Below are 14,707 nucleotides of genomic sequence, written 5' to 3' on the forward strand. Positions count from 1 at the left end.
GACGCTTCATCCCCGAAAAACCCATTCGCTGCGGCGCTCAGCCCAAACTTCCCCAGCAACCCCTTTGTGGAGAAGCTGCCAACTCCCCTCCCCGTCCAAGCCGTTCTGCCCGAAAAGCTCGGTCAGGGAGGCTTCAGCTTCACCCACCTCCGTGAGGAAGCCCTTGGGCGAGGCTTCCAGCCCACTAACCCTCCCGAGGAGCAGTCTCCTTCCCTGCATGCCAGCCAGCCCTTGGCCTTCTCCACCCCTTTCCTCGTGGCTGCACTAACCCTCCGCAGTTTGACTTCCCCTCCCCTGTGGCGTGCCCGGCCAGCAGCGCGGTCCCCGCCGCCACCAGCCGCCCCGCGCCCGGCCCTGTCCTTTGCCGCAGTCCGGTGACACACAAGCTTCAGCGCTCGTGGTTTTGCCCAGGGAGACACAGCCAGCTGAGAAGTCTCTTTTCCAGCAGACGACCAGGTGAGCATTCTCCGGGGAAGGCCAAGGGTGTGGATTTGGTCGAGGTGAACCGTCGTCTCCCTTCTGCTCTTATCTAAGCGAACCCCGGCTCAGCGCAGCAGCCAGCGATGGCGCTGACATCCGAGGAAGCCACTCGGGTTGCTGCAGGTCCTCTCTCCTTTCCGTGCTCCCAAAGAGTCCAGACCAAGCAAGTTAAAGCCTCTGCTCTCTGGGATTGTGGTGGGGAATGGCCACTGGTGTCCTGTGTTTGCCCTAAACTAGGTTTAACGCCTCCAAGACCTGTCCCGGCTCAAAATTCAGCCACAGCAAAAGTGCATCCGCATTCGCTCGGTGCTAATTTTGGCTCCATCACCTTCCCTGTGCTTGCGATTTGGTGCCTTTTTCCATGCCTGCCAGGAGAGTTTCCAGCCGCTAATGCTCTCGTGAGTCCCTCATGGCATGTGCGCAGCTGCTGCCCCTTTCATTAATTCAGCTTCGGTTTCTTTTCCTTAAAATGAACATCGGGTACTAAAAACCTTCTCTCCTTAGCCAAAAAAACCCCAAAAGAAGTAGTTTCACCAGGGTGGTGGCAAAATGCTGTTCTCCCTTCCCTCCTGCCAAGGGGCCCATTGGTGCTGAAGGACACGGTTTTGTCCTTGGGGATGATGGGGAATGGGATGAGGGGACCATGGTGGTACCTTAGAGAAAAGAAGGGGCTGTTCCTCCTCCCAGGTCAGTCTTGGGCTTGTAGAAATGCCGCGAAGCAGAGAAAGGTGCTGAGTTTAGGGCTCCATGTCCTTCAGATCATCTCGTTTTCCTGGTACACCTTCCCCTGACCTGCCTGGGCAGGAGATTGTCACCGGCTCTGTGATCCAGATCAAGCTCTTACGGTTTACATGGGAACCTGGGTCTTCTCGCAGTGACTTATTTGATCAGCCTGGAGCAAATGGAGCTTCGCGGAGGTGCTGAAATGATAAAATCCCATCTGGCCCAAGAATAATATGTGTTGGTGATGTCCCTGGGGAGAGGGCAGGAGGACAGGGACGGCAGAACCGAGCTGCAGCCCCTCTGCACGGACGTCCCTCCTTGGCTCCAGCCTGGGTTTGATGTGCAAACACATGGGGCTGTGAGCTGATTTTATTTGTCATTACTGAGGCCACATACTCAAATGATTCCAACCTGCATTATTCATCCTCCAGCAGAAAACCTTGTTAAAATCTGCAGGGAGCAGGTATAGAGAAACCTCCTTTTGGTGATTTTTTTTTGGTTATGTTTTTGGAAAGAGAAGTGTCCTGCAATTCTAAAGGGTAAAATTAAGCAATGAGAAGAATATCTCAAGGCCCTCCTTGTCGCTAGTACACGCTCGCGCTCATCTTTGGGCTTGACTGGCTTGTGGGACGAAGGTGGCCTTGGAGCTGAGAGCTGGTTGTCACCTCAGCACTGGTTTCTGTCATGAGACACGCCTGAGGAGCCCTCAACCATCTCCACTCTGGTTTCTCTGCCTGTAAAACGTGGACGTTTTGGACGCTGCTGTGACTCAAGAAGCTTTGAAGAGTTGCTGAGGTCTCTGGAAGGCTCTGAGGATCTGCACGGCTTCCTGAGATCTGGGAGATGGGATTCATTATCATGCGGGGAGAGATGAAAGGTGGAAAGGCCCTTTTTGGGGTCCTTGTGGTGATGTTTGCCTTTCCTGGAATCATCTATTAGGTTGGACAGTGGAACGTGGACAAAAGATCTGGTAGAATAAAAAGGTGGAAGGAGAAAGGACTTCAAATTTAGAACATTAAGACATAAGAGCATTAAGGCTTTGCTAGGACAAAAATGTCTTTCTCTTCCATCAGATAACGGAGGAGCTGGTACCTGGTGTGGTTTATTGAGAGTCTGGTGTGGTTTATTGAGAGTCCGGTGTGCTGGGGTTATGTCCGCTCCTCATAAGGGATGGAAATTTGGTGTGAGGTCCCATGTCCTCTACCCAGGTGGCCACAGTGACTCTCTGCGGGTCCTCTGGTTCAAGATGGCAGGTGAAGCGGCAGATTTGTGTATCTGAGCGTCAGCAGCACCGGTCTGGGTGAGGCGCCTCCTGGTAACGCTGAGCGGGAGGTTGTGTCCCCTGGAACAGCTTCTCCTGTGCCAGGTTCGAAGACACCACCGGGGAATTCGGAGTCTGGAAGAACACGGGTTGGGATGGCGTTTGCAGATCCTTCCCTGCTCTCACCCCAAAACCGTTGCCGCTGGGGTGAGGTGGGTGCTCAGAGCATCGGTCGCAATGCTGGAGCAAACAGAGGCTCCTCTTTTTTGGGGGAAGGATGGGATGGTGCCTTCAGGTGTCTCTGGTCACGTCCCCTGGCACAGGTGGGACCTAAAAGAACAAGCTCTGGGGCCTGGGGTCATTGGGGGAGCCCAGCAGCTCCGTACTGGCAGCTCAGATGTGTGACTGTTGCCACATCACAGCGTTGTGGGTGACAGGCTTGGGGACATCACAGGGTACGAGCACACGCTGCTTTGTGCCTTCCAGACGTCAGGAGAGCAGCGGAATTTCCTCCTCTCCTGACAAGGAGGTTTCAGGTTAAATCACATGTTGGTTTTTGTGATCTGGATGTTTTCCCTGGGGACCCTTGGAGCTGGGAGGGCGGTTTGCCATGTCCCCAGCTCAGCCGTTCCCTTTCCCCACGTAGGGGTCTGGGCTTCCAGTGCTGGGTGCTCCAGCGGCTTAGAGACTGATCTCCTTGGGTTTGTTGTCTTGTTCTCTGCGAGATGCATTTCAATGGCTTCATAAAACCTGAATTTCCAAGGGGGAATGTCACCAGTTTTTCACTGTGCTCAGCAATGACCCCGGAGCATCAGAGAGGGACCAGCACTGTGCCGCTGGCACCCTCAGGTATTTCACCTTGAACGTGTTAAGCGTCATTTTAGGTTTACGCAGTGCTGGATTAAGCAGTGTGAGCAGCGCATTCTATACTCAAGTTCATCAACCGGTGGATGGAAACAGGTTGAACTTTTGGCAGATCCATCAGGACCTCAGACGTGACTATGAGGTGTGAAGCAACTTCTCCTCTGGAAGAACCTGGTGCCAACCATCCTGCTTTTGGAACCTGCACACACTATCCTCTCAGTGGCAAAGAATATAAAATATATATATTTTTCCAATATCTTTTCCAGCTCTGCGGAAATCTATGTGTTCCCAGCGGCAGCGGGGCTGGAAGCCACGGGCGACCAGATTTGCAGCAGGAAACGTCTCCCTGCTTTCAAAATGCATCCAGTCTATCCCACTGGTATCCCAAGGCTGTTGCTGGTTTTCATGGAATTGCAGAATCCCAGGTTTAAGTGACCACAGGGATCATCTGGTCCAACTTTTCTTGGTAAAGCCCGGTCTAGAGAAGATGGCCAAGCCCTGTTCAGCTGAATCTTAAACGTGTCCAACGTTGGGGAATCCACTTTCCCAGGGAAATTATTCCAGTTGTTCTCCTAGTGAAAAATTTCCCTCTTGTGTCCCATCAGAATCTTCCCAGGAGTAACTTGTCCCCATTGCCCGCCTTGTAAAAAGGGCTTCTCTACCTCTGTAGCCACCCTTTAAATATGGGCCTGTGGTGGTGAGGTCTCCCTGAGCCACCTTGTATCAAGGTTTTCATTCTGTAGAGTGGCCTTGGTAAGTCTGGTCCTAAAAAAGGTCCCCTTTGGTGGTTTAAAGTAGTTTGAGTGTTTGTGATGAGCTCAGTCTCTGTGCTGGCTGTGGGGATGTGCGAGGTGACAGTGACATTTGGGGCTGTGACGAGCAGTCCTGGCAGCTCCCCAGACACCGTGGTTTTGAAGACCTGTGGAACTCCTACAGTGGTAGCACAGCTGTCTTCCCCAAATCCTGCTGCGAGCACCACTCATTTTGGGCTAGGAAGGAGGGTAGCAGCACTTCAAGCAAGGAAAGTCATTTCTTCTGGTTTTTAGAGGACTTGGGAACGAGCAGTTTCTCTGGTCTGGTTCACCCTCACCCCATCTTACATCTTAAACCTGCCGGGCAGCTTGTGAGGTGATAGCGTGGTGCTGGTGAAGGGTTTGCTCCAGGCTGGAGGGTGCTTGAGCATGATGTGCAGAACAGCGACTTTTCCAATGCCCGGTGGGCTCCCGCTCGGGTTTTTGGGATCGTTCTCCATCCTTTGAAGCTGTCCAGCTGCTGGTGGTGGCTCCCATTGTCCTGTCACCCGTTTGTAGGAGAGGAAGCACCATGGCGGTTGAACAGGATGTGCCCCGTCAGCACAGTGGGAGATCACTTGGTACATCCTGATCCCGTCAACACCGACAAGGCACGAGGATACCAGCCCTGAGGACTTCACAGAACCCCAGAGTGTCAGGGGTTGAAGGGCCCTGGAAAGCTCATCCAGTGCAATCCCCGCATGGAGCAGGAACACCCAGATGAGGTTACACAGGAAGGTGTCCAGGCGGGTTGGAATGTCTGCACAGAAGGAGACTCCACAACCCCCCTGGGCGGCCTGGGCCAGGCTCTGCCACCCTCACCCCCAACAAGTTGCTTCTCATATTCAAGTGGAACCTCTTGTGTTCCAGTTTGAACCCATTACCCCTTGTCCTGTCACTGGTTGTCACCAGCAAAGCCTGGCTCCATCCTCCTGACACTGCCCCTTTCCATATTGATCCCCAGCAATGAGTCCCCCCTCAGTGTCCTCTTGTCCAGCTCCAGAGCCCCAGCTCCCTCAGCCTTTCCTCACACGGGAGATGCTCCACTCCCTGCAGCATCTTGGTGGCTGCGCTGGACTCTCTGCAGCAGTTCCCTGTCCTGCTGGGACTGAGGGGCCACAACTGGACACAAGATTCCAGCTGTGGTCTCCCCAGGGCAGAGTAGAGGGGCAGGAGAACCCTCTCTTGACTTGTTTCGTTCCTTCACTTCCCCCGCAGCGTTGTTTGGACGCACAGCAGTTGGGGTTATCGCTTTCTGCAGGGTGGCCGCTGCATTGGATGAGCGCAGAGCCTTTGCAGAGCTCCTGGGTAGACTGTCCGATCTCTTCCTCCCAGTGACAGTGCACGGGTCTGCCTGCTTGTTGCAGGAGGGCAGCATCGGGTCACTTCTCTTTCCATCACACTGAAAAGCAAACGTCATTTATATAAGCCCAGAAACAATATTTTGATTGTAAAAAAGTAATTCCCTGTTAACTGACGGGGAAGGTGCGCTCAGGCGCAGACTCCTTGCCCTCCCTTTTGGGAAAGGGGACAAATTCTGTGGTGATTCCCAGGCAGGTGGAGCTCAACTCGTGTGCTGAGGAGCAGGAGCATCCCCAAAGCATCAGCTGTGACCCCAGGCACTAATCTGGGGGCTCCTGGGCACCCAAAGCCCCTCTGGGCAGTGGATGTAGAAGTCCCTGACTACACTGGACGTGGGTTAAAGTTCCACCAGCTGTGCCAACATCTGGCAGCCGGGAGTTTTGACCCACAGCGCTGTCTGTCACGAGCAGCGTAGGTGTGGGCATGGGGAGCTGCTCCGTATCTCGGCCAAACACGTGTCCTGGGGCTCCTTATCTCACCCCTGGGTGGAAATGATGCTGGAGGTCTCTGGGCTGGTTCTCCTCAGAGGAGGCGAGCTCTGAGCAACATAGAGGATTTAGCTGTGTGGAGCTGGATGAATGGGTCCCATCCCATAAAAACCATAGGGAGAGGTAGCGGCATCACTCCCCAGCTCAGGACGGTGTTAATTTTCCTACCTCCTTGTTCTCCTCAGTCCTCACCTGGTGAAACCCATCAGTGCTACAGTGCAAGAGGTCTCCAGTGAGAAGAAGCAGCAGCACAGGTCCAGCCTGACGAGCGCGCTGAGCAATGGCCTGGAGAAGCTGAAGACGGTCACCACGAGCAGTGTCCAGCCCGTGGCGCCCTCCTCTCACCCGGAGAAAACAGACTCCAAGAAATTAAAGGTAAGAACCTAAAACTGAGGTGAGAGCTGTGTTCCCACCTGCTCACAGTCATAGACTCATTTTGGTTGGAAAAGACCCTCAAGATCATCAAGTCTAACTGTGCCACACCCCTGGCACTGCCCCATGTCCTGAGAACCTCATGTCCGTCTGTCCAGCCCTCCAGGGATGGTGACTCCAGCACTGCCCTGGGCAGCCTGTTCCAATGCCCCACAGCCCTTTGGGGAAGAAATTGGTCCCACATCCAACCTCAGCCTCCCCTGGCGCAACTTGAGGCCGTTTCCTCTGCTCCTGGCGCTTGTTCCTGGGGAGCAGAGCCCAACCCCCCTGGCTCCAAGCTCCTTTCAGGCAGTTCAGAGATCAGAAGGTCTCCCCTCAGCTCCTGTTCTCCAGCTGAACCCCCCAGGTCCCTCAGCCGCTCCATCACACTTGTGCTCCAGCCCCTCACCAGCTCCGTTCCCTTCTCTCCACTCGCTCTAGCACCTCAAGCCCTTTCTTAGCGTGAGGGGCCCAAAACTGAACACAGGATTGGAGTTTGGCCTCCCCAGTGCTGGTACCAGCCAGGATGTTTTTGTCCTTTTTAGCCACCCGGGCACATGCTGGCTCATGTTCAGCCACTGTCAACCAACACCCCCAGGTCCTTTTCCTCCAGGCAGCTTTTCAGACGCTCTTCCCCAAACCTGAAGCATTTCACAGGGTTGTTGTGACCCCAGATCTACAGCTGGTGACAGAGGTGCAGAAAATGGGTTATCCACAAGACATAAAAACCAGAGGACGGGACAACTGCCTGGTTGACAGCCTGAAGGGTTTTTTCTCTTAACAGAGGCATAGGAAGGTGGTTCCTGGAACCCTCCCCAAATGCCACTTGCCTGGCTGTATTTTAAATGCCGGCACGTTGAGGCAAGTGAAATACCTGTGCGATAGGTCTGAGGGCATGATCTCACAGGGGTGACTTCTCCTTCCTCTTGTCTGCTGCTGCTCTGTTTCCCTCCCCGACTCAATGTGTAAAATGCCGCTCCTGGGGTTCACCTGGGCAGATTTCCCCAAACTCTCATCCCCTGGGAGCTCCTCAGGGATTTTCCAGCTCTTAATTCTCTGCTCCTGCATCACTCCGTCCTGCTGGAGCACTGGGGAAGGGGAAGCCCTGGAGAGGGGGAGTTGCTAATTGCAGGCCTCATTATGCCAGGCTAATTGGCTCCACACCCTAAAAGCTGTTGCGGGGGGAGAGGTTTGGCAGTTTTTGGGGAAACCCTGCTAAGTGATGGGCTCAGCTGGTGGAAACGCTCTGTGGTCCCTGTACGGAGGAGGCTGCACTGGATGTCTGGGCAGTTGTTACGACTTCTCCTCCTACCCAGCAGATGTTTCATCCCCTTTATTAGAAGCCAAACAAGAACTTTAGGGCCTGGGGATTTGCAGGATCATTAAGAGAATTGACCAGAGGTTCTGGCATTTAAAGGATGGTATCTATTTCCTAAAGATCCTCCTCAATTAAGTGTGTTAGCACATCTTTCTCTAAGCAATAACAAAGTACCATAAGCAGGTTGGGGGAGCTGGAATAAGGGTGAAACAAAAAAGCCAACCCCACAGCAGCTCGTTTTGCAGCCACCTCTGCACAGGGGGGGATTTTTGATGGAAGAGGAGTGAGCCAGGCTGTGCTAACAGGGAGGGTCATCTAAACACACCAGTGAAGCTCAGCTCTTTCATCTCAACGTTTTATACAAAAGACGACTGACACACATCTATTTTTAGTTAGTTTTGCAGCATTATAAGGTTTTTTATGATTCTAGAGGTGCAAAAGGCAGAGAAAAACAGGGATTAAGGTGGGCACTGAGTCAGTACTGCTGAGATCAGGGATTCGGCGGCTACTGGAGGATCTTGGGTGTGTTTACGTGTTTGTTGGGAATTCATGCTCAGTCTCTCTTCTGGCTGCACAATGGGCAGGAACTGTAGCAGCCTGGCGTTACTGGGTAGCAATGGGAGGACCCTCATGATGCAGAAAGTCCACTGGTTTTTGTCTCTGGTGGACTGGGAAGGAAAACTTGCCCTGGTCCTGAAGCCTTCCAGGGCTGGAGTCCCTTAAACCACAGGAGCATAAAGTCACCACAGAATTTATTGTAGAAAAATTCACATTTTATGTGCTGATCTATAATCCAGTCTAGGAATATAACACCTGCATGTAGTTCCTCAAGACCGAGATACTTTCTCAGTACTGGCATCCCTTATAAAACGTACATTAAGCCCCAGTTTGGATATGAGAGGGAAACTCAGGACACAAGAGGGAGATTTTTCACAATGAGAACAATCAACCATTGGAATCATCTCCCCAGGGAAGTGGTAGATTTCCCCAACGCTGGACACCTTTAAGTTTCAGCTGGACAGGGCTGGGCCAGCTTGTCTAGGCCGGGCTTTGGCCAAGAAAGGTTGGACCAGATGATCCTTGTGGTCTCCTCCAACCTCGCATTCTATAGTTCTGTCTCCAGTGTTTTTGGGCGACTGCGTGGGCACTTGGCAAAGCTGCTTTGTAAAGACAGGGCATGAGAACCGCATGTCGTCTTGGGCTCATCAGGTCTGATTTTGAAAGAAGCCAGACATAGAAAACGCCACTTGCTTTGGTTGTCGCTGCACCTTGGAAACATTAAAGGGAGCAGCGGTTTTCATTCACCTCTTGGTTTCTACCGCAGGATCCCACCGTACCGGACCAGTCAGCCAAGTATTATCACTTGACCCACGATGAACTCATCCAGCTCCTGCTGCAGAGAGAGAAGGAGCTGAGCAAGAAGGAGGAGCACATCCAGGAACTGGAGAACTACATCGACCAGCTGCTGGTGCGCATCATGGAACAGTCCCCCACGCTCCTCCAGATCCCGCTGGGGGAAAGCAACACCAAGTAACCTCTTCCCAGCAACCAGCGTCACTTGCCAAGAGCACTTGTCCAGTCACCGCGCTGCAAACACCCCTGCACTCCCCAACGCTCTTTCAAGAGGGCTCCGGTGGCTTCTGCCCGCAGAGTTTCGCAGGAAAGGTTTATCTGCTCCTTCCCAGCTCATCCCAGCTCTGGCTCCGGGGATCTTTAGGGTGTTGGGCTGTCACACACCCTACGGGGAGGAGCAGAGCAGATGCCTCTTCAGGTTCTTGTCAATGTGACCAAGTGGCATCTCCTCAGGCTCTCCTGCCAGTGCTTTTAAGTGATCCGTGGATGCTGGAGAGTGGGAAACCAACCACTTGGTCCGTGTCTTCATCCTGCTGCTGCTGCTCTTCTGCCCACAGTCTTCCACATCTCTTTTCTCTGAACTGGTGCACTGTGGATTGGTAGTAAATTGGTTGACGACATCAGGGATGCTTAAACTACCAGCGTGTTACCGTCTGCTGAGCAGGTAGGGAAGGGGCTACTTTTGGCTGCCGTTTCCCTCCCTGCCCCATAAGTTGTCCCCCCAAGCGAAGGGTCAGGCTCCAGGTTGTGCCATGACCATCTGGGAGATGCTCCCCAAAGCCGTGGAGCTGGAGGACGTCGAGGACTCGAGGTGACATCGCTGCCCGATCGTGAGCGGTGTTGGTTCCTTCACTGCCCACATGCAGTCACAATTGCTGCCTCGGCTACCCAGCTCAAAACTGTGGAAAGAGGGCCGGTAGTGGTTTGTGCACCCTCAGTACTACATGAGATGTTCCGTGTGGATAAACCACACCTGTGTGTATAAACCACAGCAGAATTTTCTACTCAGTATTACACTTCCCCTTCCCTGCGTCTGCAGGAATCGCTTTCCACTGGCTGCCCCCTCAACTCTGCGTCGTCTTTCTCAACGCAACAGGAAAACACCATCGGGACCGAAGCTCATGTGCAGAAGGACGTCTGCCCGCCCAGCCACGTCTGTGCGACATCCTGCCCGGCCAGGCATCCCTCAAACGCGCTCTGTCAGAATTACCATTCAATAATCCTCGCAGAGCCTCTTCAAGCCACCGTTAGTACCCAACACCGCTTGTATCGCATCTACACACCAGCGTCGGGTCTCTGGTGGATCAGACCCACCCGCAGGTGCTGTGGACCAGCTCTGCTGGCTGTCGAGTGACCCACTGATGGCCTCTGATTTATGCAGTTTAATGACCGTAGATGCCATTAGCCCGAAGCTGGCGAGCGATTTGGAGATGCTGCGGGAGGGTGTAGGAAGGATTCTGTTCCCTCTTGTTCTGCCAGGATTTTGGCTGGAGAAGGTGGCCCTGCAGGCAGAGGGTCGGTTGGCGTGGGATTTGAGCTCTCTTGATGCGTAAGGTCATCTTCTCTCTCCTCTACATCTCCCAGAGTTACAGGATTCTTATAGAACCTTCCCGTTCTTTACTCGCTTCAATATGTGCCGTGACTTTGAAAAATTGTGCCTTTCGCAATAGAACAATAGCAGTTTCCTACCAAAAAGAAGGCGTTAAAATCCGATTCTGAGTTCAGCGCAACCCTTCTTGGGCAGTTTTTCTCTTCCGTTTGCTAATCTGAATTAGGCGAGTTTATTTTTGAATGCAGAGAGCAGAACCTTCGTGCCCGTGGGTGCAGGTTGCTTTTGGTGTTTGGCAGGAACGGGAGGTCAAGATATGAAGAGATGATGACAAGGGAAGAACAAACCGAATATTCCGAGGCTAAATACAGCAGGATAAGCACAGGATTGGGTCCCGCTCAAAGTCTGAGGTTGGAGAAGCAGGGGTAAGAGCTATTGGGGGAAAAAGAGATTTGGTGTTGCTGTCCTGGGCAACGTTTGGCTTATTTGACCATCATAGGAGGATTTGTCACCTGGGAAGATTCGGGCTATGAGCTGTTAATTCCCCCCCGGCTAGGATGTAATTTGGGGTTTTGCAGCTCTCAATCTGCATCTTCACGTTCTTCTCTCTCTCCCCGTTTCTGGTGTCAGATATGAGGGTTTGAAGGAAGATGATTCTTTATAAAAAGTCCCAGAAATGTTTCTCTGCCTGCAGAATCAAAAGGTCCCATGGTCTGAGAGCCCAATTCCCTTTCTGGCTGCGTCTCTCCTCGGGAGGAGTTGTGGACAGCTAAAACATTGAGCCCGGCGGCAGGAGAAGCGCCGTGGGGCGGGTGGGATGAAGGGCAGCCCGCGCTGGCTTTCTGCGCCCTACAAAAATACCTGTTTCCTGGGGTTTCTCCCCAGTCTGCAGTTGGTGGCGTAGGTGCTCCCCACACACAAGTGCCGACGTTTTGAGGAGCTCGCTGCCGCCGCCGCCTCCTCTCCCACCACGTTTCACCGCCTCCCTCATCCCCTTTCTGCCTTAGTCAGCTCTGCCTTTTATTTTTATTCTTATTCTCCAAAGCTTGAATGTTTTGCACTTTATCTATTCAAATCTCAGAGCTCCGACGGGCTGTACGGCCCCTTCAGCAATACCTGCCCCGGGCCCCAAACCAGCGCCTAAAAACCCTCCACCGTGACTTCGGGGCAGCAGAACATCCCAAAAGCTGAGGCATCGCACATAAAACACACCAAAAAATCAAGCGGTGACGCCAGCCAATGCTGCCCTGATGTTCTGTGTCTGTCCTGGAGCGTTTAAAAGTCCGGAGGTGTCTCCAGATGATGACTCGTGCTTGGGAAAAGGCGTCTTTGGGATGCTTTTTGTCTTTGTTCTCTGGTTTTCCACCCCGCTGTCCTGCAAACGTGGGGTTTTCCCCTCACCACGCAGTTTGTATTCTCTGCAAAGCGAGCGAGCTTGGCTATACCCACAGCAGCACTGACGCCAGAGCCTCACTAAGTCGTTCTTGTTCAAACCTTTAAGTGACCGGGGGGAACTGGTTTTGAGGACGTTTATGTTTTCTCGTAGACGAGCGGGCTGAGAAAAACAATTGGGGGGAAATATTCTCAAGTCGCTTATGTCCCAAATTCCACATTTAGTGATTTATTTGCAAAACCAGGGAGGCGAGAGACACTTGTGCTCAGCGTGCGGGGAACACCCCGAGATCTGTCGCTCTTCGAACCGAGCGGACCGAAGGGTTTTAATGGGCCAGTGGCAGCTTTTTACTGGTTCTTATGTTTCTTTTTCCTTTTGCCTCCTGGTCTGTCCTTTTTCCTTGTTCAATCTGTTTCACAAAGTCTTCCACAGGGAGCTGTTGCCCGCAGCCGCTCTCTGCTTATGTTGCCAGCCCTAAAGTGGGTTTCTTGCTTTCAAAAAACTGGCCAAATTGATTTAATTTCACCTCAACTGGCCCTTCTGGCCCTGAGTTCTGGACCAGAAGAACCACCAAGGTATTAATATCTCCTTAAACTGGAACAAAACCTGAAGGGATGTGGCTACGAAAGCGTCGTGTAGACTCAGTCTGTGAAGAACCCGCCGCGGGTTTTGCGTTATAAACGTGGGGTGGAAAAACATCCCAAAAAGGGAGAGATAAAGGTTGGGGTTTGGGAGCTGTGGATCTCCCCGTACTCCACGTACGCGGGAAGCGGGTTCCGTGTGTTTCGTGTTTTAATAGTTGCGACTGATGTTTATAAAGAGCTTGTTATTTACGTTTTAAGCACTTTAAAACAACGACAAAAAAAATAAAAGTTGTTCAAGCTGTTCCTAGATCCTTCTGAGTTCTTGGCAGCAGCGTCTGTGCTGATGGCGCTTGGACGCTGGGACTGACATTTCTCCAGTTTATTTTCTGTCCCGCTTCTCCGGTGGCTTTTCCAGCGTCATTAACTGTCCCTGGGTGTGTGGTGGAGCCGCAAGGTGACCTGGAATTTCTCTCCCAATATTGTTCCTGCCTCATGTTTTACCCCTCAGCTCTTTTCCTTTCTTAATTCATGTCTTTTCCTTCAAAAAAGCTTTGATAAATGACTATTTTGCTCCAACAGAAGAGTTTTGTTCGCTCTAATCCCAGTTTATTTATCATCCAGCTGTTAACTGAGCTCAGCACCTGTCTGGGGGGATCATGTTAACCCTGAGAGCCTGAACTGTGACCCTCAGCCTGTCCTAACTAAAACCAGCCTGAAACGGCGGGGCTGGGCTGGGGAAAATGCAATCCATTGAGTCGTAAGAAATAAAAAGAGGGATTTTAAGACCTTAGTCCTGTTAAAACTGATGATATCGGGTGTCTCTGCTTAAAAGCTTAAGCGTAGGCTCGGGACTAACGCACATAATCCCTGTCGCTGCAGGAAAAACCGTCTGGTTTGTTCCAAACCGGAGTTTTGCCGCGAGTTTTCCTTCAAATCTGGTTTTACAGATGGAAGCCGACAAGAAACGTTCCTGTGACTTTCCCCAGCTGGCACGTGTGGGGTGGCCGCCCGACGCCCCCAAACCCCCAAAACTGAGGAGTCTTGTTCCTCCCCCCGCCAAAAGGGAAAGAAACGTCGGCGTTGACTCAACAGTTGTTGATCTGGGGAGGCAAAATCCCCCCCTCGTTCTTCCCCGAATCAGGGAAACGCGAGTTGTCAGTCGAAATGGATCCGCTTAGATCGATATCAGCCAAAGAATTGATATTCTTTCTGGTGTTTAACCAAAAAAGTGATAGTCTTATGTCACTCCAAATGGGGATTTAGATAAACAGATTCTCTCCCCTCTGTTGTTACAAAACATTTCGCGCGTCAACATTGGGGTTTGTATCAATTCTCTGGCTGGGGCTGGGAGGGGAGGGAGGGGGATTTCCCTTGTGTGGAGGCAGAATTTGGGTTATAATCCGTATTTACTGCGAGTCCTGAAGGTTTCGCTGCGTTTGCTTTTGCGAAGTACGGGGTGAAACCTTTAGAAGAAGAACGAGCTGCTTTGTAAAGCATGAAGTTGCAGCGAAATGATTTTTGTTTGTCCTTTGAAGGCGGCGTTAGGCCACCGAGCAGCGTTAGACCCAGCCTAGAAGAACACCAAAAAATAAAATTAAAATAATAAAATAAAAATAAAATAATAAAGCCACTCTTCTGTTGCGCCCCCATGGGAGGGTAAAGCTGTGGAGAAGCATGATTTACCTCGTCCCATGTCACCCAAGTGACACCATAGGACACCCTACGCGAGGAAACGTGGCCATGACATAATCAGAGGTACCGGGCTGGTGGCCGGTGCTGCGCCGGGGCCCTTTTCTGTCCTATTTCAACCCAAAGCTGCAGGAGATTCAAAATGCAGTGGAGGGGATCAGCAGCGAATCAGCCTAAAACCAGAAATCTGTTTTGCAGATGGAAAGGGGAAAAAAGAATGACATTTATAAAGCAGCAGCATCCCCGCAGCAAAACGTTGCGACATTTTTTGTATAGCAAAAAATAAGGTTTTTGGTTTTATTTTTTTTTCAGGTATACTAATTCCTCCTTAGCTGAAAAATCTCTTTCTGCCCTGCTCTGTAATCTGTTGCTTTTACTTCAGCATCACCAAACCTCTCCCTTACACCCTCCCTTCCCCCTTCATCCTCCTCCCCGCTGTGT

General features: G+C 52.0%; 1 protein-coding gene across 1 annotated transcript in view; it reads left to right on the forward strand.

Moving 5' to 3' along the window:
* RAB11FIP5 (RAB11 family interacting protein 5) overlaps positions 1–12,880 on the forward strand; it is a 41,919-nt gene extending 29,039 nt beyond the window's left edge. The window contains exons 4-5 of the mRNA XM_080344510.1: positions 6,155–6,344; positions 9,023–12,880. Of these exons, the coding sequence (XP_080200636.1) occupies positions 6,155–6,344; positions 9,023–9,232 (400 nt within the window). The 3' untranslated portion in view covers positions 9,233–12,880. The remainder of the gene's footprint in view (positions 1–6,154; positions 6,345–9,022) is intronic.
* The last annotated feature ends 1,827 nt before the right edge of the window (positions 12,881–14,707 follow it).

Source organism: Nesoenas mayeri (genome assembly GCF_963082525.1).
Source record: "Nesoenas mayeri genome assembly, chromosome: 4".
NCBI classification, from domain to species: domain Eukaryota; kingdom Metazoa; phylum Chordata; class Aves; order Columbiformes; family Columbidae; genus Nesoenas; species Nesoenas mayeri.